This window comes from Oryx dammah, unplaced genomic scaffold (assembly GCF_014754425.2).
Source record: "Oryx dammah isolate SB20612 unplaced genomic scaffold, SCBI_Odam_1.1 HiC_scaffold_5, whole genome shotgun sequence".
NCBI lineage: Eukaryota > Metazoa > Chordata > Mammalia > Artiodactyla > Bovidae > Oryx > Oryx dammah.
Genome location: NW_024070189.1, coordinates 59,305,079 through 59,324,040, shown reverse-complemented (window position 1 = coordinate 59,324,040; position 18,962 = coordinate 59,305,079). Strand labels below are relative to the sequence as shown.

Genomic DNA, 18,962 nt, shown 5'->3' with positions numbered 1-18,962 from the left:
TTCTTCCCTTTTTTTCTTTCCTTTTTTATTGTGTCTGTTCTGATGTCCTTGAGGGTAAGGCCACCTCTGTGGATCAATCTCTTAAGGTCATAGATGGACCTTTCTGTGATGGAGACGTTCTGCTCTGTCCAGTGCCAGCAGCCACTAGCCTCACCTGGCTTGGCAGCACTTGAAATATGGCTTATGTGACTGAGGAGTGCTTTTTAAATATTTAATAAAAATTCTAATTAGTTAAAACTGACATTTAAATAGCCATATGTGGCTAGTGGCTATGGTATTGGATTATCATGGGCCTATAGGGTGTTCTGTGATTTATGTACCTCAGGACAGAGCCCTCTTAGAACTTTGTGTTTCAAAGCGAATGTTCCTCTGAATCACCCTGGACAAAGCTGTACATTGCTCTGGGGCAGCGATCCCTCAGTCTCTCCTCTCTAGGGTCTTTCACAAGGTGCTGCTTGATGTCCCTTGCCACTCAGAGATCACTTCCATCAGCTGCTCTCCATGTTCAGGGCAAAACTCTGGAGTGAAATAGGCTCCCGCAGCCAGTTCCTAGGGGGTGGGAAGTTGTGAACAAGAGAACCCTGGATCCAGGGCCACGGCATACTAGCACGGACTTGATCCGGGATGGTCCCTCTGGGGACTGCCAAAGACTCCCACTCTGTGTCAACAGACACTACAGGTTCCTCACCAGCTGGGGCTCAGCAAGGCTCAGGATAACGACATCACAGATAGCTTTGTGATCCTGTTCCAGGAAGGACTGCCTTTCTTCACAGGGCTGTCATCCTGGTTGATGTTCTGGTTATCTATTGCTCTATTAACAAACCACCCAAAATTAATAGCTTAAAAGTCATTTTGCTCAGAAATCTTCAGCTTGGGCAAAGTTCAATGGTGAAACCTTATTTCAGCTCTATGAGGACCAGGGTTCTTGGTGCCTCTCCACGGGCTGCTTGGGCTCTCTTACAGCATGTGACTGGGTTTAAAACAAAGCATCCAAAGTGATGAAATATTCTGGTGGTCCAGTGGTTAGTTAGGACCCTGCGCTTCCACTGCTGGTGACCTGGGTTCGATCCCTTGTCAGGGAACTAAGATCCTGCAAGCTGAGTCTGTGGCCAATAAACCCTCAAAATGACAAAATGAGAGATGCATTTCTTAAGCTCTGGGCCTAAAAACTGGATTAGTGTCGCTTCTGCCCAACCCTATTGGTTCAAGGAACCAGAGTCCAGATTCAAGCAGAGGGGACGCATCCTACCTTTTGATGGGAGTAGTTTCAGAGAATTCGAGCTGCACTTCCAGAGGAAGTCCTGACAGCTGTCATGTCATTTCCTTCCAAGGTTCAGTTCAGATAGAACCAGATTGGAAGTTAGTCTAATGGGGGAGACAGATAATAATCAAATAAACACCCCAATAAATCCCAATTTAAGTCATTATTCAAGCAAGAAAAGGAGGAATGAGAGTAATTTAAAAGGAGATTTAGCCCAGCCTGGATGTCAGGGAAGGCTGTAAGGAAAAGATGTTTGAGCTGAATGAAACCTATTAAGGTAACCAGGAAGCACTTAACAAAGGCAGGCAGGGGCAGGGAAGTGGGAAAGGGTACCAGAAAGAGGGAAATGTGAATACAAAGTCCCTCGGGGAAGAAGGTTGGCAGAGTGTAGTAACTAAAAGGTTAGTATGGCAGAAAAGAAAACAATATACAGGACATGCTAGGATAGAGGCCAGAAACTTGGTAGAGACTTGTTAAGCATTAGGCCATGCGGAAGACTTTACTGATTCTTATTATGAGGGCAAAAGAAAGCTACTGAAATATTTTAAGCAAGAGGGTGTTATGCTGTAATTTATGCTTTGAAAATATGTCTCTGGTTGCAGCAAGGTGTACAGATTGGAGGGGACCCTGAGTAGATGGACAGAGACTACTTATACTTAGGTAACTACTGCAGTGATTTCTGTCAAAATGGATGGTAGTTTGGGAGTCAGATGGTATCAGAGGAGACAGAGTAGATGGATTTGGGATGTCCTGGAGGTAAAACTGATAGGACTTAACAATGGAAGGGATATGGGGAAAGGGAGCCGAGCTGTTTGGTTTTCTGCTGCTGCTGCTGCTGCTAAGTTGCTTCAGTCGTGTCTGACTCTGTGCAACCCCATAGACGGCAACCCACCAGGCTCCCCCGTCCCTGGGATTCTCCAGGCAAGAACACTGGAGTGGGTTGCCATTTCCTTCTCCAATGCATGAAAGTGAAAGGTGAAAGTGAAGTCGCTCAGTCGTGTCCGACTCCCAGCGACCCCATGGACTGCAGCCTAGCAGGCTCCTCCGTCCATAGGATTTTCCAGGCAAGAGCACTGGAGTGGGCTGCCATTGCCTTCTCCATTCTACTGCTGCAGACTACCACAAAATGTAATGGCTTAAAACAGTAGCCAGTGTATTACTTGCTCAAGATTCTGCAGTTTGAACTGGGCTTGGTATGCAGCTCATTTCTGCTGTGATCATCATCATAACCAGTTTGGCTCAGATGATACGTGTCTGGGTTCAGTTCTTGCTGCCAGCTCAGTTGTTTGGTTCTCCTCTGGATGGCTTCTCCATGCAGTTAGCTTAGTGGTCTCAGGGTGGTAGGACTTAAATGGAAGCTACTGGTTTTGCCACATTCTATTGGTTAAAGATCAAGGCCAGCCCAGGTCAGAAAGAGGACTACACAAGGTCATGAATATTAGGTGTGATCCATTGGAGGATACCAAATTTAAAAGTCTACCACACAGAGTCTTCTGGGTTTCTTTTTTCTTGGATGGATGGTGGTGCTATTCATGGAAATGGGAGCGTTTCAATGGTGTTGGTTCCATCCCCATTTTTAATCACTGCACTCTGTAAGAAGGATGATTACATTTCAAGTCTCTTTTCCCTCAGAATTGTTTTCATTGATCCTTCATCCTGGATTAAGTCCCATTGTTATAGATTCCTTTGGTCCCTCCTTTGACATTCATCCCACTGGGGAGCATTGTCTAATTGACCTCCCTGTTAGATGAGAGTTCCAGGAGCTGTGTGCTGGCTTTCACTGTTTCCTGATCTTCATCCGAAAAGCTCAGCCCACCTAGCACATAGTGAGTTCTTCATCTTTGCTGAATTGAATAATCTTAATCTTTCTTCACATGAAAGGTATTACTATTATATTAACAATGTCCTGTATTTCTAAGCCATGACTAACCTAACAGGACCATGAGGAACAAAACCAGCAAGGAACTGGGATAACACCTGATGTTCTAAGTAGATTTGATGTGTGTTGGTTGTAATAAGCTGCAGCTGCTGATATATGATGGAAAACAAATACTGAATTGGTGGTGTCACCAATGCTATCTATTGTTCTAAACACCAATAATTCCACTGATGTATGAGGGAACACTGGAGCAGAGGTCAAGAGCTCTGGTCTAGTCTAGTCCTAAGTGGCTCCAAGGAGTCAGGCAATATGCAGGACCTAAGAGTGCCATGGGCAAAGGTAAAAGAACAAAGGAAAACTATAAAGCCATTCTTTTAATATAAAATCATTTAATTTCTTTGTTAAAATACACTCAGTCCAGATGCTATGGATCAGGTGACCAGATTTTTCAGGATTTTCACTCCATCATAAGCTGATTCCATCTGTGTCAAACCTGGTTCTGGTCACAGAACATTCACATCTTTAATTACAAATACTCTATGTGATGCAAATGATGTAATCAATATCTAACACATAGGTATATAGTTTCTCAGTGGTCACTGCACGAGGTATCAACAATGCAGGCTCAAAAAATAAGATGTATAGTAAATTGGTCCTTTCCCAAAACATATTAGGACACTAAGCTTACACCTTAAATGAATAAAAAATAAATACTAATTAAGCGCTAGCTCCTGTGAGGAACAGTGCATGCAGACAGTGAACTTGCATGTGTGGCCAATTCATAACAGAAAGCTCTGGAATCCCAACAGTGTCTCCTCACAAAGCCAGTCCTGAGTGTGAGGACATAAATGAGAGTAACACATAGCTTGGCCAGGCTGCTGGATTCCACATGGGCTTTGGAGTTCAGCATAATTTCTAACAGTTTCCAACAGAAAGAATAGCAATGGTGTTTTCTTGCTGGTCACTTTTCCCAAACTGTGAGGCCTAGAGCTGATCAAGGAAGTTCAGAAGCCTTCTAGTTTGAGCAGATGAACCCCAGGGTTGCTAACCTGAGGACACAGATGCCTTCAAATTGTGCTGCCCTTTGTAATGAGATGGGTTTTTATCCCACCCTCCTCACTGTGATCATGTACTGCAGAAGGCACTTCCATTCTTTTGAGAGCTTCGTTTCTGCTTGAGCCTCAAGCCCTACTTCTTAGCCCCGTCGCCAGTCTGCATTCATGCTCATAAAAATAGTCAAGAGCTGCATGCCAAGTTCTGACAGCAAGAATAAGCCATAACTAGAAAGTTTATATATGATAAAACCTTCCAAATGATGTAGGCAAGAGGAAAACGCTTATTTTACCACCATGCAAACAACCCATCTGAAAATGCAACCCAGGAAATTATAGTTTAACAATATTCTGGACAGTACCAAATAGATTAAACTACCCTTCAATCCAAAGCACATACTATCCCCTTGAGGAAAACCAGATGTGAGTGTTGTCGTCTATTAGGTAATAAATAAAACGGTACCATCAGTGCTATAAAAACAGACAATAGACCTGACCTCTAATGAAGTGAGTTAGTATTGCCTCTATTTAGTACCATCACAGATAACTCATCTCTGCCATGAAATCCATAAAATGTGTGACTACACTATTCATGGGCACCTAGAGCAGGGACTTATAACCTGTCAAGTCAGTTTAATTATGGCCCATTTTCTAGCAGAGGTTGGGGTTGGGGAGAGTAGAGCTTTGATTTTTGTATGTATAGGAAAACAACCTTCTACAGCCCATCTGGCTCACAGGCACATTTTACCATGTAAATCCCTTCAATTACTCCAAGGGGAACAAGGAAGTCCCCCAAAACCCAGAAGATAGACCTAGTTGGGTGACAAAAATTTGGCCATCTCTGGAGCTGCTGTCCCTCCCTGGAACTGAGCAGGTGTCCCCTAACAGCCACTAAAGCCCCACTCTTTACCTCTGCACTCATCTCCTGACCCTGTGGGATGCTCCCAGGTAGAACCATACTAAATACGTCTGCTTAAACGGCTTAAATGGCTCTGCCACTGAAAGAAGAAACTCTACTTTGGAAATGAGTTTTAATGTAGACTCTCCTTGCAACAGGAACTTTTCTTCCATCCTGAAAAAAACATGGAGTGTTGACTACAGTCACCTACTGATCCTTCTAGGTTCAGATTCATGATACAATCTGGGCAATTCAATCCTGTAGCTCACCTCCACAGGAAGTCCCAGAACCACACAGCCCATGCGATGGCTTCCCTCTTCCTTGTCACCAGTGGGAAGAGTTGCCTCTTTTTGTTTGGTATGATAAGTGGTGTAGTGAGGTGTGCTCAGTGGATGCAGGACTGCCATAGAAAGGATACCAGGTCCCAGGCTGGGAGGTGGTGCAGGAGGGGCATCCTTGGGAAAACTGCTTTTACCAATATGGTTAGAATCACCTGAGCAAGGGGGATGTGCACTCACTTTGTACTTGATAATCAGCCTACCATTTAGCTCTGCCACAACCAGCTGTGTGACCCAGGTCAACCATGTAGCCTCTCTGGGCCGATGGTCTTATCCATACCAGGCACTTAACAGACATTGACTACATGAAAAAAGCATCTCCTACCAACACCAGATCCCGCCAGGCCCCAAGCCATCGATTAAGGGCTTTCCTCTCTATCTCTAGGTCTGAGCAGCCTGGCTGGGTGGGAATGCCTCCTCTTAGGTCTGACCACTGTACCTCTATGGGGTATAGGGACTCAGCTCAGTGTGATGCTGCAAGGAAAAATGACAAAGAACATTCTCTGGGTTCTATGATGGACTAGGGAAACTGCACTGAACAGCTGAGATTCAGACTTGCTTTTTACCTTCACCCCTGGCCCCTGTTTCTGTGTGTCCATTGAACTGTTTACTCAGTAACTTGATTTCTGGGCCCTCTGTAAGAGAGAGGGTTAAGAAAGTAAAAGGAACTGAAATCAGGTAGTTTGCTAATGCCAGTAACTCAACAGAGATTAGGCAAATGGAAAACTGTGGACAACAGTTTGCGTTTCTCTGCATTCCCCTTTGAAAATGGAAAGCTGAGTTGTTACAACAACTGCATCTGGTGGGGAGATGACTCTAACAACAGGAGAGGTATAATTCTCGTTGCACATTGTAAACAACCAATATTAAGCTGCTTTGGCTAAGCCTAGGAATGACTGGGTATTGAGACTTCACTGAAGAAGGAAGAAAATATGAATCTGCTCTGGGATGCCGTGAACTACATTCCTAGAGGCAGGTAGGTACGGCTCAGGGGGCTGGATCTAATGCTTGGCCGTGAATTTAGATGACCTGCCCCTTGTTTCTAAAGCCAACCCCCAGGAAGGATTCTGTGATGACAAGTCTGGCTCCATGCTGAAGCGCCTCCAACTCTGCCCACCAAACAAAGTTAGCAAATTGTGAAATGTTCATCATTTCCTAATTTTGTATTATAAAATGGAATTAGGAACATAAACAGTAACATGTAGCAAAACCCCGAGCCTGCGTAGGACTATCGGCCTCTCAGCCACCTCTGCGTAGGCCAATAAGTTTGGAAAGTTTTTCACAGTTTTCAAGTTTCAGCGATTCTGCTTTCTGTTTCAATCGTTCATCTCTGTATAATCCTGCCAAATTGGTCAACTCCGACTCTGAAAGATAAAAGAGGTAACCAATTCATCAAGAGAGTTGAGCTCCTTTGTTTCACTTCAATACTTCTGGAAGCAAAGCTCCTTTTACTTTATTTAATGCTTTTTCTTTCAATTAAGTTTAAGAAAAAAAACTCATTTACTCCAGAAACATGTATCAGGAAGCTATACTGCACCAGGTGCTGAGGATTAAGGGACACCTGTGATCCTGGAGTCCGACAGTATCTGTGCTCCATTACAAACGCACCGGACTTAGTTCTTATCAATAGAACATTTGGCACCAGACTTAGGAAACCTGCACGTGTGCAGTAAGAGGAGACTGTGTTTCAAGGCTTTCCTACGAATGGTATTCAAGTGGCAGTTGGAAGAGAATGGAGTCCGATTGCCTGTTCCTGTCATCTGAAACAAAGGCAGCTGCTTCACCCTTCCCGAGTTGCTGGAGCATAACTCACACGCGCTGCTGGACACAGAGCCCTCCTCTGGGGGCCTGCCTGCTCCAGGTGCCCAGGCTGCTGGCTGCATCCTTCATGCCCTCGCCACATGGGGGGCCCCTAACTCAAAGGGCAAAGGCAGCTGGATTCTTTTAAAAGTGAAATCATCTGGATCTGGTGACCTCTATCTCCTTGACGAAATATATTTCATTTTCTCCTCATAGTGGAGAAGGTCATTCTATTTTTAACCAGAATATAATCTCTGCTGTCCTCCTGGACTCAGCAGCAGTTTGGCTACCTCTCTTTTTTATTCTTTTGTATAGTTTCAGAGACACTCTGAGAAAGGAATGCCTGAAGAGAACCTCCAGAGACATGTTGTGTATTAACAGGAAGGCATGCTTGGAGGGCCTGTGTAGCTTCAACAGCAGACAGCTACTCAGTGTTTAAAGGCCCATACTTGTGAAAATGCTATTTTAATCATTCTTAAATATGCCTATTCATTCTTAATCACCTTGCTAACAGATTTTGTTTTTCTTGGTGAACGAGAGGCACCTGTCTGATTAATCAGCAAACTGACTGGAAACAGGACTTAATACTTAGCCACAGGGAACAATGGGCATTGGTTTCTGAATAAGTCTCTATCAACACAAAATACTGGCATTTCTGCTCACAATGATTCCGTTTACACCAAGTAAGGCCCAAAGTGCAGATTAAGTGCAGGACTTTAGGGCGAGGGGTGGGGATGCATGAAAACCCACCCTCTACAATAGGGGCTCAGAGCCTGGGCCCTGGCCCAGCAGTTGCTTGGCAAGCAGCAAGTCTCCTAGGTTCCAGAACAATGTGCTTTCACCCCGTGGCGTGGGGCCTGCATTGCGTGCCAGCCAGAGCTTGCCTTGGCACGGGCATCCTCGCGGGTGATGCAGCTTCGTGGAGGATCATGGGCCGCACCCAAATGAGAGTCCTTGCTGCCTTGTTCCACCCAGAGCTGGGCACTGACTCCATTTGTCTGGCTGCTTTGGCATGTGGGAAACCTGTTCAAGAGGACTCTGTGGTCCTCTGGAGTCACAGCTGCACCAGTATGTAGAGCAGATTCTGTGGCTCAGCTTTTCCTTGAAGTGATTTCCTTAGGGTTTTTTGTTACTGACCTTATCCAAATGTCTCACTGCCTGAAATCTCATTCCAGAAAACATTAACGGCTAGTGATTCTATTTTCTACACTGACAACCACTGTAATAAGCTGATGAAAGAAAACATACATGCACATATAAGAATGCTTTCTCAAAACATGCTCCAAAGGTTTAGAACCCTGCTCCAGAGCAATGACCCTGCACAAGGACAGTGTTTCATGGAACCATGCCCCACACCCCCATGATGATGGTTGGAGAAACTTCTCTCCAGATAGCCACTGAATCCTTTTGTACTTCAATGAACAAAAGCTTAACTCAATGAATATGTTACTTTTGACAAGTTATGTTAATATTCAGTACCTTCTGAGGAAAAACAAAATCTTTGGCAGGGGCAGAATCCAGGGAACATTTTTTTCTTCTCTGCATAATGTTTCCCCTGCCCTGAATGCCAGTGTAATAGATGAACAGAGCATTGAGCTTTCAGAGTAAACTGACTTGGGCAAATTGCCAAGAGAAGCAAGTCCCAGAGCCTCCTCTCCCAAAATACTCTGCCCAAAAGCTCAGATGGGAGTCCTGACAGATCCCAACCACCCTCATGATCCAGCCCTGTGAGTCAGAGCTACATCTAGTTGAGCAAGGCCAAGCAAGGTCTGGATTCTGTTAGGATCTGGGCACTTACTATATGCTAGACACTATGCTAAGTGTTACACTCATGTCATCTTCTATAATCCATACAACCTCTTTGGGAGGAAGTTCAGTTTATCCCCATTTCAAAGCCTAAGCTTCTGCCCTCTCTGCTATCCTGCTCCAGAGCATGGACAGTTCTCCTCTGCCAGGCAGGGCTGGGGTCTCAGTCCCGCTCAGCCAGGTCCAGAGGCAGTCCTGCCTTTCATTTCGGTCTGTGCCAGCCCAGGGCCATGGCCACCTCCCGTAGCACTGGCTTTATTATCTAGATGCAGCTGTGAGGGAGTAGACAGGGCAATCAGTGTTTACACTAAAGGAGTACTCAGAAATTCACTCTGATGAAGCATTCTAAGGAAGAGCAGAGCAAAGAAATTAACAAAAGATTTTAAAAGACAATGGCTAACCTTTGCTAAAAGCAGTTTCCATTCGATATTTTGCCAAGACTGAACTTTGTTCTCAAGCAGGTTTATTTTTACAGCCTCCATCCATGTGCTAAATTTAACCATGTTGGCTGCACTTGCTGTTGGATCCGGAGGGCAGATGCTGCCTGTTCTCAAATGGCACTTGGGTTGTGTGGAGGCTCCGGACAGCCACCATCCTTAAATGCCAGAAATAGATTTTTAAGGGGTGTGTGCTGATAACCCCTGGTTTGGAACTTGTGGGTACACGTGTCATGCTCACCCACTTGATTATACCTGGAGGGTGCCAAAGCCCTGGAAGCAGGCCTCACGAGGATGGGAACACAAGGCTAGAAGCCGCTTTAGGTGTAATCCTTTCCATGAAAGTGAAAGTGTTAGTTGCTGTGTCCGATTCTTTGTGACCCCATGGAATGTAGCCTGCCAGGCTCTTCTGTCCATGGGATTCTCCTGGCAAGAATACTGGAGTGGGTTGCCATTTCCTTTTCCAGGGGATTCTTCCTGACCCAGGGATCAAAACCAGGTCTCCTGAATTGCAGGTAGAGTCTTTACCGTCTGAGCCACCAGGAAATCCTAACTATGAGCTCTTTGCATAGTTCTAGCTGGTGTGTGGGGGGGTGGGGGGAAGGATTTAAGAAATATATATTTTCATCAATTTCTTGCATAAAGCAATAAATTCAAAACCCTCTCAGGGCCTAAAACAATGGAGACTCTTAGGACATACACTGACCCTCACCTGATTTGGATCAGGCGATCAATTATAATGCCTTTAAGTCTAAGGCCTCTATCTTGCTCTAAAATTATTTCCTGGTTTTTGAAACTAGAAAAACCTAGTTTAACAGTGAGTAGGGTTACTTCCAGATCCCTTGTTTTTTGTTTTTTCAATAAAAAAAGCAATCCCCTCCTCCTGCTGAATTCACCCTTATATCCAAGTCAATGCCCACTATGCTCCTAAGGCACTGAGAGGTCAGGTGGGCTCCCCCCTACAGGAGTAGAGTGTGGATACAAGGTCCCTCAGGGCCAGTGTTAGGACACTAGCCCTGCTCAGTGATCCCTAGCCCTCAGCAGTTTCACTTTTTCCAGTCCTGAGAATCCTCTCTTCAAAAGACATTTGTTGAGCATCTGTTCTGAAGCAAAGACTGTGCCAAGGGCTTGGGACACAAAATTAGTAAGACATGGTTCTTGACCTCAGAGAGCCCAGAGTCCAGCAGGGAGGCTGTCATGTACCTAGAGGACACGAACACTGTGAGGATGGTACTGTCTCAGTAGGATGAGTGAAGGGCTTTAAACACACCGAGGAAGGAAAGATTAACTTGGGGTGGGGTTGGGATGCAGATGGGTCAGCAAGCGCTTAGTACCACTGTGACTGAGGATCTAAATTTATCAGACACTGTTAGATGTTTAATAATACCTGGTGATAAGTTTTTAAAAATGAGTTAGTTTGCTTTTTAAAAATTAACCAAAGTCAAGTTTTATACAATTACTAATGCCTCTGTGTGTGGGGGGTGGGGTGGGGGGAATTCAAGTGGGAGGAAAGGGAGCCTGTTGGCTGAGGCAGGGCCGCCTTGTTACAGCACTCCCCATGAATGCTCACTGGAGTCGTAAGCCAAATCGTAAGCCAACACCGTCACCCTCGCTGTCTCCAGACAGGGAAACGGTGTGGAAGGCCTGTTCCAGTAAGAGACTCACTTTTGTTCTGTGTGGCCACAGCTGATTGGAGGGGAAGAGAAGGGGCACCAGACTCAATAACAACAACCTATCAAACTTTGGTTAGGCTGGATCAGATTTCCCTCTGGGAAATGTGGAATTAGGAAACCATGGCCAAAGCAGCGAGCTACTTAAAGAGGAAGCTTGTGACATAGAAAGGGGCCAATGACTGGTGGGGTTGGGGAAGTTGGGAGAATGAATAGGAGGGTGGCAACTAAAATAAACTAGGGCAAATCAAGGATGTGAAGGAGAGCCTGAAAAAACGTAGGAAAGCAGTTGGCAAAGAAAGGACAGAAGGCAGATAGGCAGACAGATGTAGCAACTCAGAGACAGACAGACAGGCAACTAGTACTGCCTAAGTCCCTAAAGATTTCAAGCCCTGGCCACACGTATCCTGTCGTAAGCCTCCCTCTTTATCATATTTCTAATATCCTGAATGGGGCTCTGTCCTGTCCGTGTTCACATAAACATGAGTAGCTCAGAAAGAGAGGAGAGATTGCTACACTGGGGATCCCTCAGGGTGGCACCTTGCTTAACAGCCCCTTTTAAGCATCTTACTTTGTTGTTTCTCCTTCCAACAACTGGTCTGGATGTAATCAATGTAATCCTTCTCTATCGTCTTCTCCAGGTCACGCAGAGATGCACCTCTGTAGGCCTTGTCAAAGTTTTTATCCACGAAGTAAGGCACCTGTAGGTTCTGGGTTTCTCTAGAAATGGTGTGGCCCAAGGTCCTAAAACAAGGAGAGGCTCAGGTGTGCTTGTTATATTTGGAAATATCACTCTTAGCACTGGCCTCGCTGATATCATCATCACACTCACCTCTTCATAGATGCAGATACCATTTCTAACACATCACCATTCATTATTTCCCAAGCAAAGCAGTAAGTGCAATGTTGTCATTGTCACTACTCTATGAGCATGTTCAAGTGGATTCGGTCTCAGCATTTTTACTTTATTCTCTTAAATAAGTCATCTCCCTCTCTTCTTTCTCCCTCTTTAAATTTAAGACATATATCATGATGGGTTTACATATATTGTGAAATGATTACCACAATGTCTAACATGTCTAATAGGTAATCTGCTAACATCTGTCTTCTCATACAGATACAATAAAAAGAAAATAAAGAAGACCAAAAAAAAAAAAAAGACCAGGATAAAGGAAAAAATTTTTCCTTGTGATGAGAACTCTTATTACTTAGTCTCTTTAACTTTTCTATCATTTCCTATCATACAGCAGTGTTAACTACTATAACACTGTATTGTATGTGACATACATCATATTTACTAATATTTATCTTACAACTATTAGTTTGCACCTTTGACCATCTTCCTTCAATTCTCCCTCCCTCTCTCTTCCACCTTTGGTAACCAGAAATTTGATCTCCTTTTCTGAGTTTTTTTTTTAAGATTCCACATATAAGTGATTATATTATACAGTATTTACAGTACAGATTATATAGTATTTGTCTTTCTCTGACTTACTTCGTTTAGCATAATGCCTTCAGAGTCCCTCAATGTAGTCAAAAATGCTAGAATTTTCACTTTTAGGGCTGAATAATATTCCTCTGTGTGTATATATGTGTGCGTGTGTGTGTGTAGGCTTTTTCCATGTCATGGCTACTGTAAACATTGTTGCTATGAACATGAAGATGCAGCTACCTGGATTCACCTCTCTTAGACTGTTTTCTCTGTTAAAAGTAGAATGCTGAAAGTTTAAAAATCAGTTTATATATTCTGCAGGACCTGGCATGGCAGGTGGCACAGAGTGGCTACTGGTAAATGTTGATTGAATGAAATGATCGCTACTGTAAACTATTCACAAATAACTAGACAGCTTATACCAACTTAGTTCCAACTTTTAGGACATGATAAAAAGTACTTCACACATAGCTGTTAGCTGAGAACTGCAAAAAACTGAGACAAAAGATTTCAATTATACTTCTAGGCTAACTCTTAGTGATATCACAAAGTCTTTGATGTTCAAAAACTTTAACAGGTCGTGGGTTAACTAAAGTCTAACCATAAGAAAGTATAGAAGGGAGCTCAAATTCCAGTTAAAACAATGTGATGGTACTGTGCAAATCCAAGCTTTGTTCAGATTGGATTTTTCCTTTGATCTCTTAGCTCATGGATCTTGCTGGATGTCTAAGAGCTCAGGCCAGGATTGCTCTTGCCTCTTTCTGGAAAGCTGAGGGCAGGTTCCTGCCTACCTCACTGGCCTGATGAGAAAGGAGGTGGCAGTAGCATATGGAGAAATATGGGAAGTCAGGAAATCAGAGGGACTCAGGCCAGTGTGACCTGATAGCAATAACCTCTCTCTGAGTCTCAGCTTTCCTCTCTGTAAAATGAAGATACTGATCTAGAATGATAGCCTTAAGGCTATAGTGATCACCAACAAGAGCTCTTCCTCTTAGGTACTATTCCACGACAGAGTCCACATTTGAAAGGTTTTTGTCTGCTAAACTCTAATTGTGAATAATGGCTCATTTCCCATTATTAATTAAAAAAAAAAACAGTGATTCTCAAATTTAATATGGACCAGAATTATCTGGAAGGTTTGTTAAAACTCATATTGCTGGTTCTCACCTCTAGAGTTTCTGATTCAATAGATACAGAGTAAGGCCGAAGAGTCTGCACTTCTAACATGTTGCCATTTAATGCTTGGTCTAGGGATGCTTGGTCTAGGGATCAAACTTTGAGAACTGATTTAACTGAAATACTTAATTGAAGAAATTTAAAAATTCCTATCAGAGCTCATATTTTTCATGCAATACAAACTTTATAATGATTTCTATATTTTTAGCAAAAGCAAAGAAATGAGATACTATGGTTTGACTGTACAGCCTTATGAATAAAAGTCCTAATCTTGCAGTTTCTTAAATTGAACATAATCACTCGATCTTAGTTACTATGTTCTCAGATTCACAGGGGTGCAGCGATATTTTCACAAGCTCTCTAAGGTCCTTTCTAACTCTAACATGGAATGTTAAAGATTTAATCTGAACCTGGAGTTAGTCTGTTAATCACTCAGAAACCAGCTGTTGCTCTTCCGCAGTTGACCAGATGATGTCGCTGTAGAACAAAACAATCCAGGTCCTGAGTGCATGGGAAACTGCCTGAAGTAATTTTGAGTCTCTGCATTATTACTATCCAGCTGTTCCTTTAAACACAAAACCAGTGTTTTCCACAACGAAAGGTGACATGAAATGTTAGTAATGTACCAGCTTGTTGTTAAGAAAGATTTTTAAGTATTTGACTTACGATTTATAGAATAGACTATATGGGGGATTAGCAGCTAGCAGCTGAGTAATCACAGATATAATCACAATCACCAGAACTGGAAGTAACTGAATAAATGCAGAATACGTAGTCTGAAAAAGAAAAAATATTTGGTGTAAGTGCTCTTCATCAATATAAAGCTTACTGAAAATAGGACAGTTTTCCCAAAGAAAATATGCATTACTAATGCATTGCACATTGCCCAAAGCTTTTCTGAGAAGGTTGTATTTTCTGCTGGGAAGTAGCAAACAGCTCCATTCTGTCTGCTGAAAAGGCTGAAGGGGGCCCACCGACAACCTGGACTGACACTCAGTAATCCTGCAGCCTCCTTTTCCAAGACCAATGAAGCAGACACCGGTGCGCTAGTCTGCCCAGCCTGTGAACCTCACGAGGTCATGTTATCATGCAGTTCTGTTGCCTTGGCCTCAGCTGAGCAGACTGGGGGACATCTAGCAGACATCTAACCATAGCAGGGATGATCACATTCTCCCTCCTAAGAATCTGGGATTGAGAGTCATCACCATTCACTGCTAGGCAGTCACTTGAAAGGACACATACTCAGAGGCACTGTAGACTGGACACTTGCAAGGGGAAATAGAAAAGCCAGGCTGCTTAGAGAGAACAAAGCAGATGCAGAGAGTCAGAAAAACTGGAGACAGTCTGGCCCCAAGAGTCACGGAGAGCACAGCTGCGTGATGCCTGACGGCACCCCAGTTCCTGGTTTCCATCTGTCACAAGGCCCAGCGTGCTTCCTGCCCTTGAGCTTCATGAAACTCCCTCGATCCCTTAATTTAAACCCCCTTTAGAACTGAATATTATAAAGGGGGTCCCTATTCTCTGCAGTCAAGAAAATCTTTTTCAAGACAGCCCCATAGGGGAACAGATTTCCTGGGATAGTCACCAAAGAATGGGTGGGGGAGGGGGTACCATTCTGGCCTATTTGGGCCAGTTATCCAGCTCTTCTTACAATGCTTCTGCTTTCCTAAAGCACACTTTAGCACATATCTCAAGCTGAACTTCAAAAACCTGCTCTTACTCCATAAAGGTCAGTTTCAGTATGGGCGTTTATGGGCAGCTATTGTCCTGTCCTCCCCAGGTACCTGAGGCTTATCTTCTTCCTCTTCCTTCCGTGTCTGCATTCTTTCATGTCGGTGCCGCCGGCGGTAATAGTGGGTGTCATCTGTCACATTTGAAAACATATGAATATTTCCTGGAAAAGAAAGAAAAATACTTAGCACGCAATATGGCACACACCTCTTCCTTGCCTTTTCCAAGGTCCGTACTTCCAACTAGGCTCTTTGAGGGTAGGGTATTGTCCCATATTACCCAATAGAAAAATAAGACACTAGGTATATCAAGTGAACCAGCTGAAAATGGGACATGCTTAGCTCTCTCACCCTTATTTAAACAGTCCTTTGTACCTAGTAAGTGAGAGAAACCCGAGAGGCAGAGAAAGAAACAGCACTTGGGCCATGAATCCTGTCTGACATGCTCTTATCTGCCTTCTTGCCCAATATCAGATTATGTCACTAGTATCTTTAATAGCAACTCCACAAAATTCAATTTACTTCCAAGGCATTTAATTAACCCAACTTCCAATTCTCTGGGGGTATTTTTCTAACCTTTATATAAGTGCTAGTTTACAATAATTATAATAAAGGAATTTTGCTTCTAATTTATAAAACACTTAAAAAATATCCAATCCTTACAGCAGCCCTGTGAGGTTGGTATTATCAGCTCCATTTTTTGGTAAGGAAACAAGATCAGAAGGACTAAGTAAAAATCATACATAGTTGGAGGCTGGAGACGACTTCAACCTCAGCTTATCTGATTCCAAAGTCTTGTTGTTTCTACCATACCATGGCCCCTCTATTCAGATCCTGAAAATATATATGACTGTTTTTGGCCATACCACATGGCATATGGGACCTTAGCTCTCCGACCAGGGATCAAACCTGAGCCCCTTGCAGTAGAAGTGCAGAGTCTTAACCGCTGGACCACCAGGGAAGTTCCTAAGACTTTTTAAATGAAAAAAGTTGGGATACTAACCTGTAGGGAAATGTCCTCCAAAGAAGACATTGAACAGCTCTTCTGGAGTGATGTCGGTTTCAAAGTCCCTGTAATAATTATAAGGTCTGGCTCGAGGGGCAGTGAAAGTCACCTGTTCATCTCCATATTCATCATAGCGGAGTCTCTTGTCAGGATTGCTCAGGACTGCAAAGGCATTTCCTATTGCTGCAACAAAAACAAAAAGCACCAGAGTACACAGTCTGTTGCAGCTGAGGGTAATCACAGTAGTAGCAGTGAAGAAGAGCCCAGAGTAGCAATGAAGAGTTGGTGCTGGACAACTTCACAGTGACCCAAAGAGAGGTCACTGGGCCTGGAAAGTTCACCGAAGTGCTTGCCCTTGAAATCTTCCCAAGATCTAGTTTGATAAGCTTTAAACAACACTGGAGTCAAGATAAACTTAGAAGTACTGTTCTCCCTCAACAAAAATGTGTTATTTCACTTGAGAGCAATAGTTTATGATCAGAAACAGTTTACACATAAGCAATGGTATTCTAACATGAAGTCACATACAGTCTCCTGAATAAAATAATAAATAAAAAGCCTCCTACTTGGTTAAAAGCAAAATCCTCAGTCATCAGTCTTATTTCAGCTTACTTTTAAACATAGTTTTTAGAAATTAGGAAATGTATCTCCAGGGAATTCCCTGGTCATCCAGTGGTTAGAACCTGTGCTTCCACTACTGAGGGTCCAGGTTCATTCCCTGGTTGGGGAACTAAGATCCCACAAGCCAATCATCATGGCTTAAAAAAAACAACAAAAAAAATATGTCCAGTGCCTCAGTAAGGGATCTAAGTCTGAACAGACTACATAAGCATACCATCACTTCTTGTGCACAAATGTGCAAACTTTGTCCAATTTCATTTAAACATACAGTCAGTATCACCAATCAAAGAATCACCAATCAAAGAAATCTCAAAAAAAAATCTTTTAAGTCATTCCCACCTGCCTACCTTTAATTCAGTCAACACTATCAGAAACATAGTCAGAAAGAGCATTTCCTTGTGAGTCTTCTAGTCAGGGAACTGTATTAAGTATTTATAGCAACAGAACAGTTAAGCAGAATAAAAAAACAGAAAAACCTAAACAGAGTTGTTTAAACATTCACATCCCTTGAAATCTGGCAGATTTCTTAGAGAAATGGCATTAGTCTGTGACATACTCTACACGAAGGTATGAGGAGAATGTGGTTTATCTGTTTCCTTATAGAAACTGTGGGGAGAATGAGATTCACAAAGGCACATCAACAAAGGTAGCTTGTCCTCTAAGGTAAATGCTGACTTTAAAAAAAAGTCTCAGATCTATCATTTTTGTTACTTTTTCTTTTTTACAAACATTTATTTATTTGGCTGTGCCGCATCTTAGTTGGGGCATTAGGGATCTTTAATCTTTCAGTTGTAGCACGTGGGATCCAGTTCCCTGACCAGGGATCAAACCTGTGTCCCCTGCATTGCAAGCACCGAGTCTTAGCCACTAGACCACCAGAGAAGTCCCTACTTTTCCTTTTGAAAAATTCAAATCTCCAGAAAAGTTGAAAAAAATAGTACAATAAACACCTTTACCCTTATTCATCAATGTTAGTATTTTACCACTTTGCTTTTCTCAATGCTCTACACATACATGCATATATATATAATATGTATTCATTTTTTCTTGCTGAATCACTTGGAAGTAGGCTGAAGATATTATGACACTTCACTCCTAAATATTTTAGCATACATCTCTGAAGAAGAAAGATACTCTCCTATATGATCAAAATACCATATTACAGTTAAGAAAATTAACACCAATTCATTATCACCCAGTAAATCCATTCAGGGTTAATGTACTGCCCTTGGTTTCACATCTCTTTAGTTTCTTTTCATCTGGAACAGTCTCCCCACCTTTTTTGCTTTTCTTTTATTGAATTTTTTGAAGAATAGTTCAGTGTTCTTTGTAGAATGTTCCATATTTTGATTGTTTCTTCTTTATTAGATTCAGGTTAAACATTCTGGCAAGAATACCACATAGTATTACAACATATAATGTTAAACTGTTCTAGTAATGGTGATGATAAATTAGATCACTTGCTTAAAGTAGTAACAGCTAGCTATCTCCATTACTTAGAAAAATTTCCTGTGCAATCTGGGCTTCCCAAATGGCTCAGTGGTAAAGAATCTACCTGCCAATGTAGCAGACTGGGGTTATCCCTGGGTTGGGAAGATTCCTTGGAGAAGGAAATGGCAACCCACTCCAGTATTCTTGCCTAGGAAATCCCACAGACAGAGGAGCCTAGCAGGCTATAGTCCATGGGGTCACAAAAGAGTCAGGCATGATTTAGCAACTAAATAACAACAAAATCAATAAGTATTATGTGGGGTGATACTTTGACATTATGTGAATATTCTATTCAACAACAACCTATTACCCAATGGTTTTAGCATCCACTGATAATCCTTTCCTGAATCAATGACATTCCTCAG

The 18,962-nt window shown here is 42.8% G+C and overlaps 1 protein-coding gene across 2 annotated transcripts in view; it reads right to left on the bottom strand.

Moving 5' to 3' along the window:
* Nucleotides 1-3,509: 3,509 nt before the first annotated feature.
* Nucleotides 3,510-18,962, bottom strand: part of DNAJC18 (DnaJ heat shock protein family (Hsp40) member C18) — a 28,928-nt gene continuing 13,475 nt past the window's right edge. Inside the window, exons 4-8 of one of the 2 annotated variants that reach the window (XM_040239967.1) lie at nt 16,483-16,668; nt 15,534-15,643; nt 14,416-14,525; nt 11,713-11,885; nt 3,510-6,792 (exon numbers count right to left, since the gene is read on the bottom strand). In XM_040239967.1, the coding sequence (XP_040095901.1) occupies nt 6,668-6,792; nt 11,713-11,885; nt 14,416-14,525; nt 15,534-15,643; nt 16,483-16,668 (704 nt within the window). In that variant the 3' untranslated portion in view covers nt 3,510-6,667. Of the gene's footprint in view, nt 6,793-8,765; nt 9,630-11,712; nt 11,886-14,415; nt 14,526-15,533; nt 15,644-16,482; nt 16,669-18,962 lie in introns of those variants that run through there. The other variant, XM_040239966.1, reaches the window with a different exon arrangement.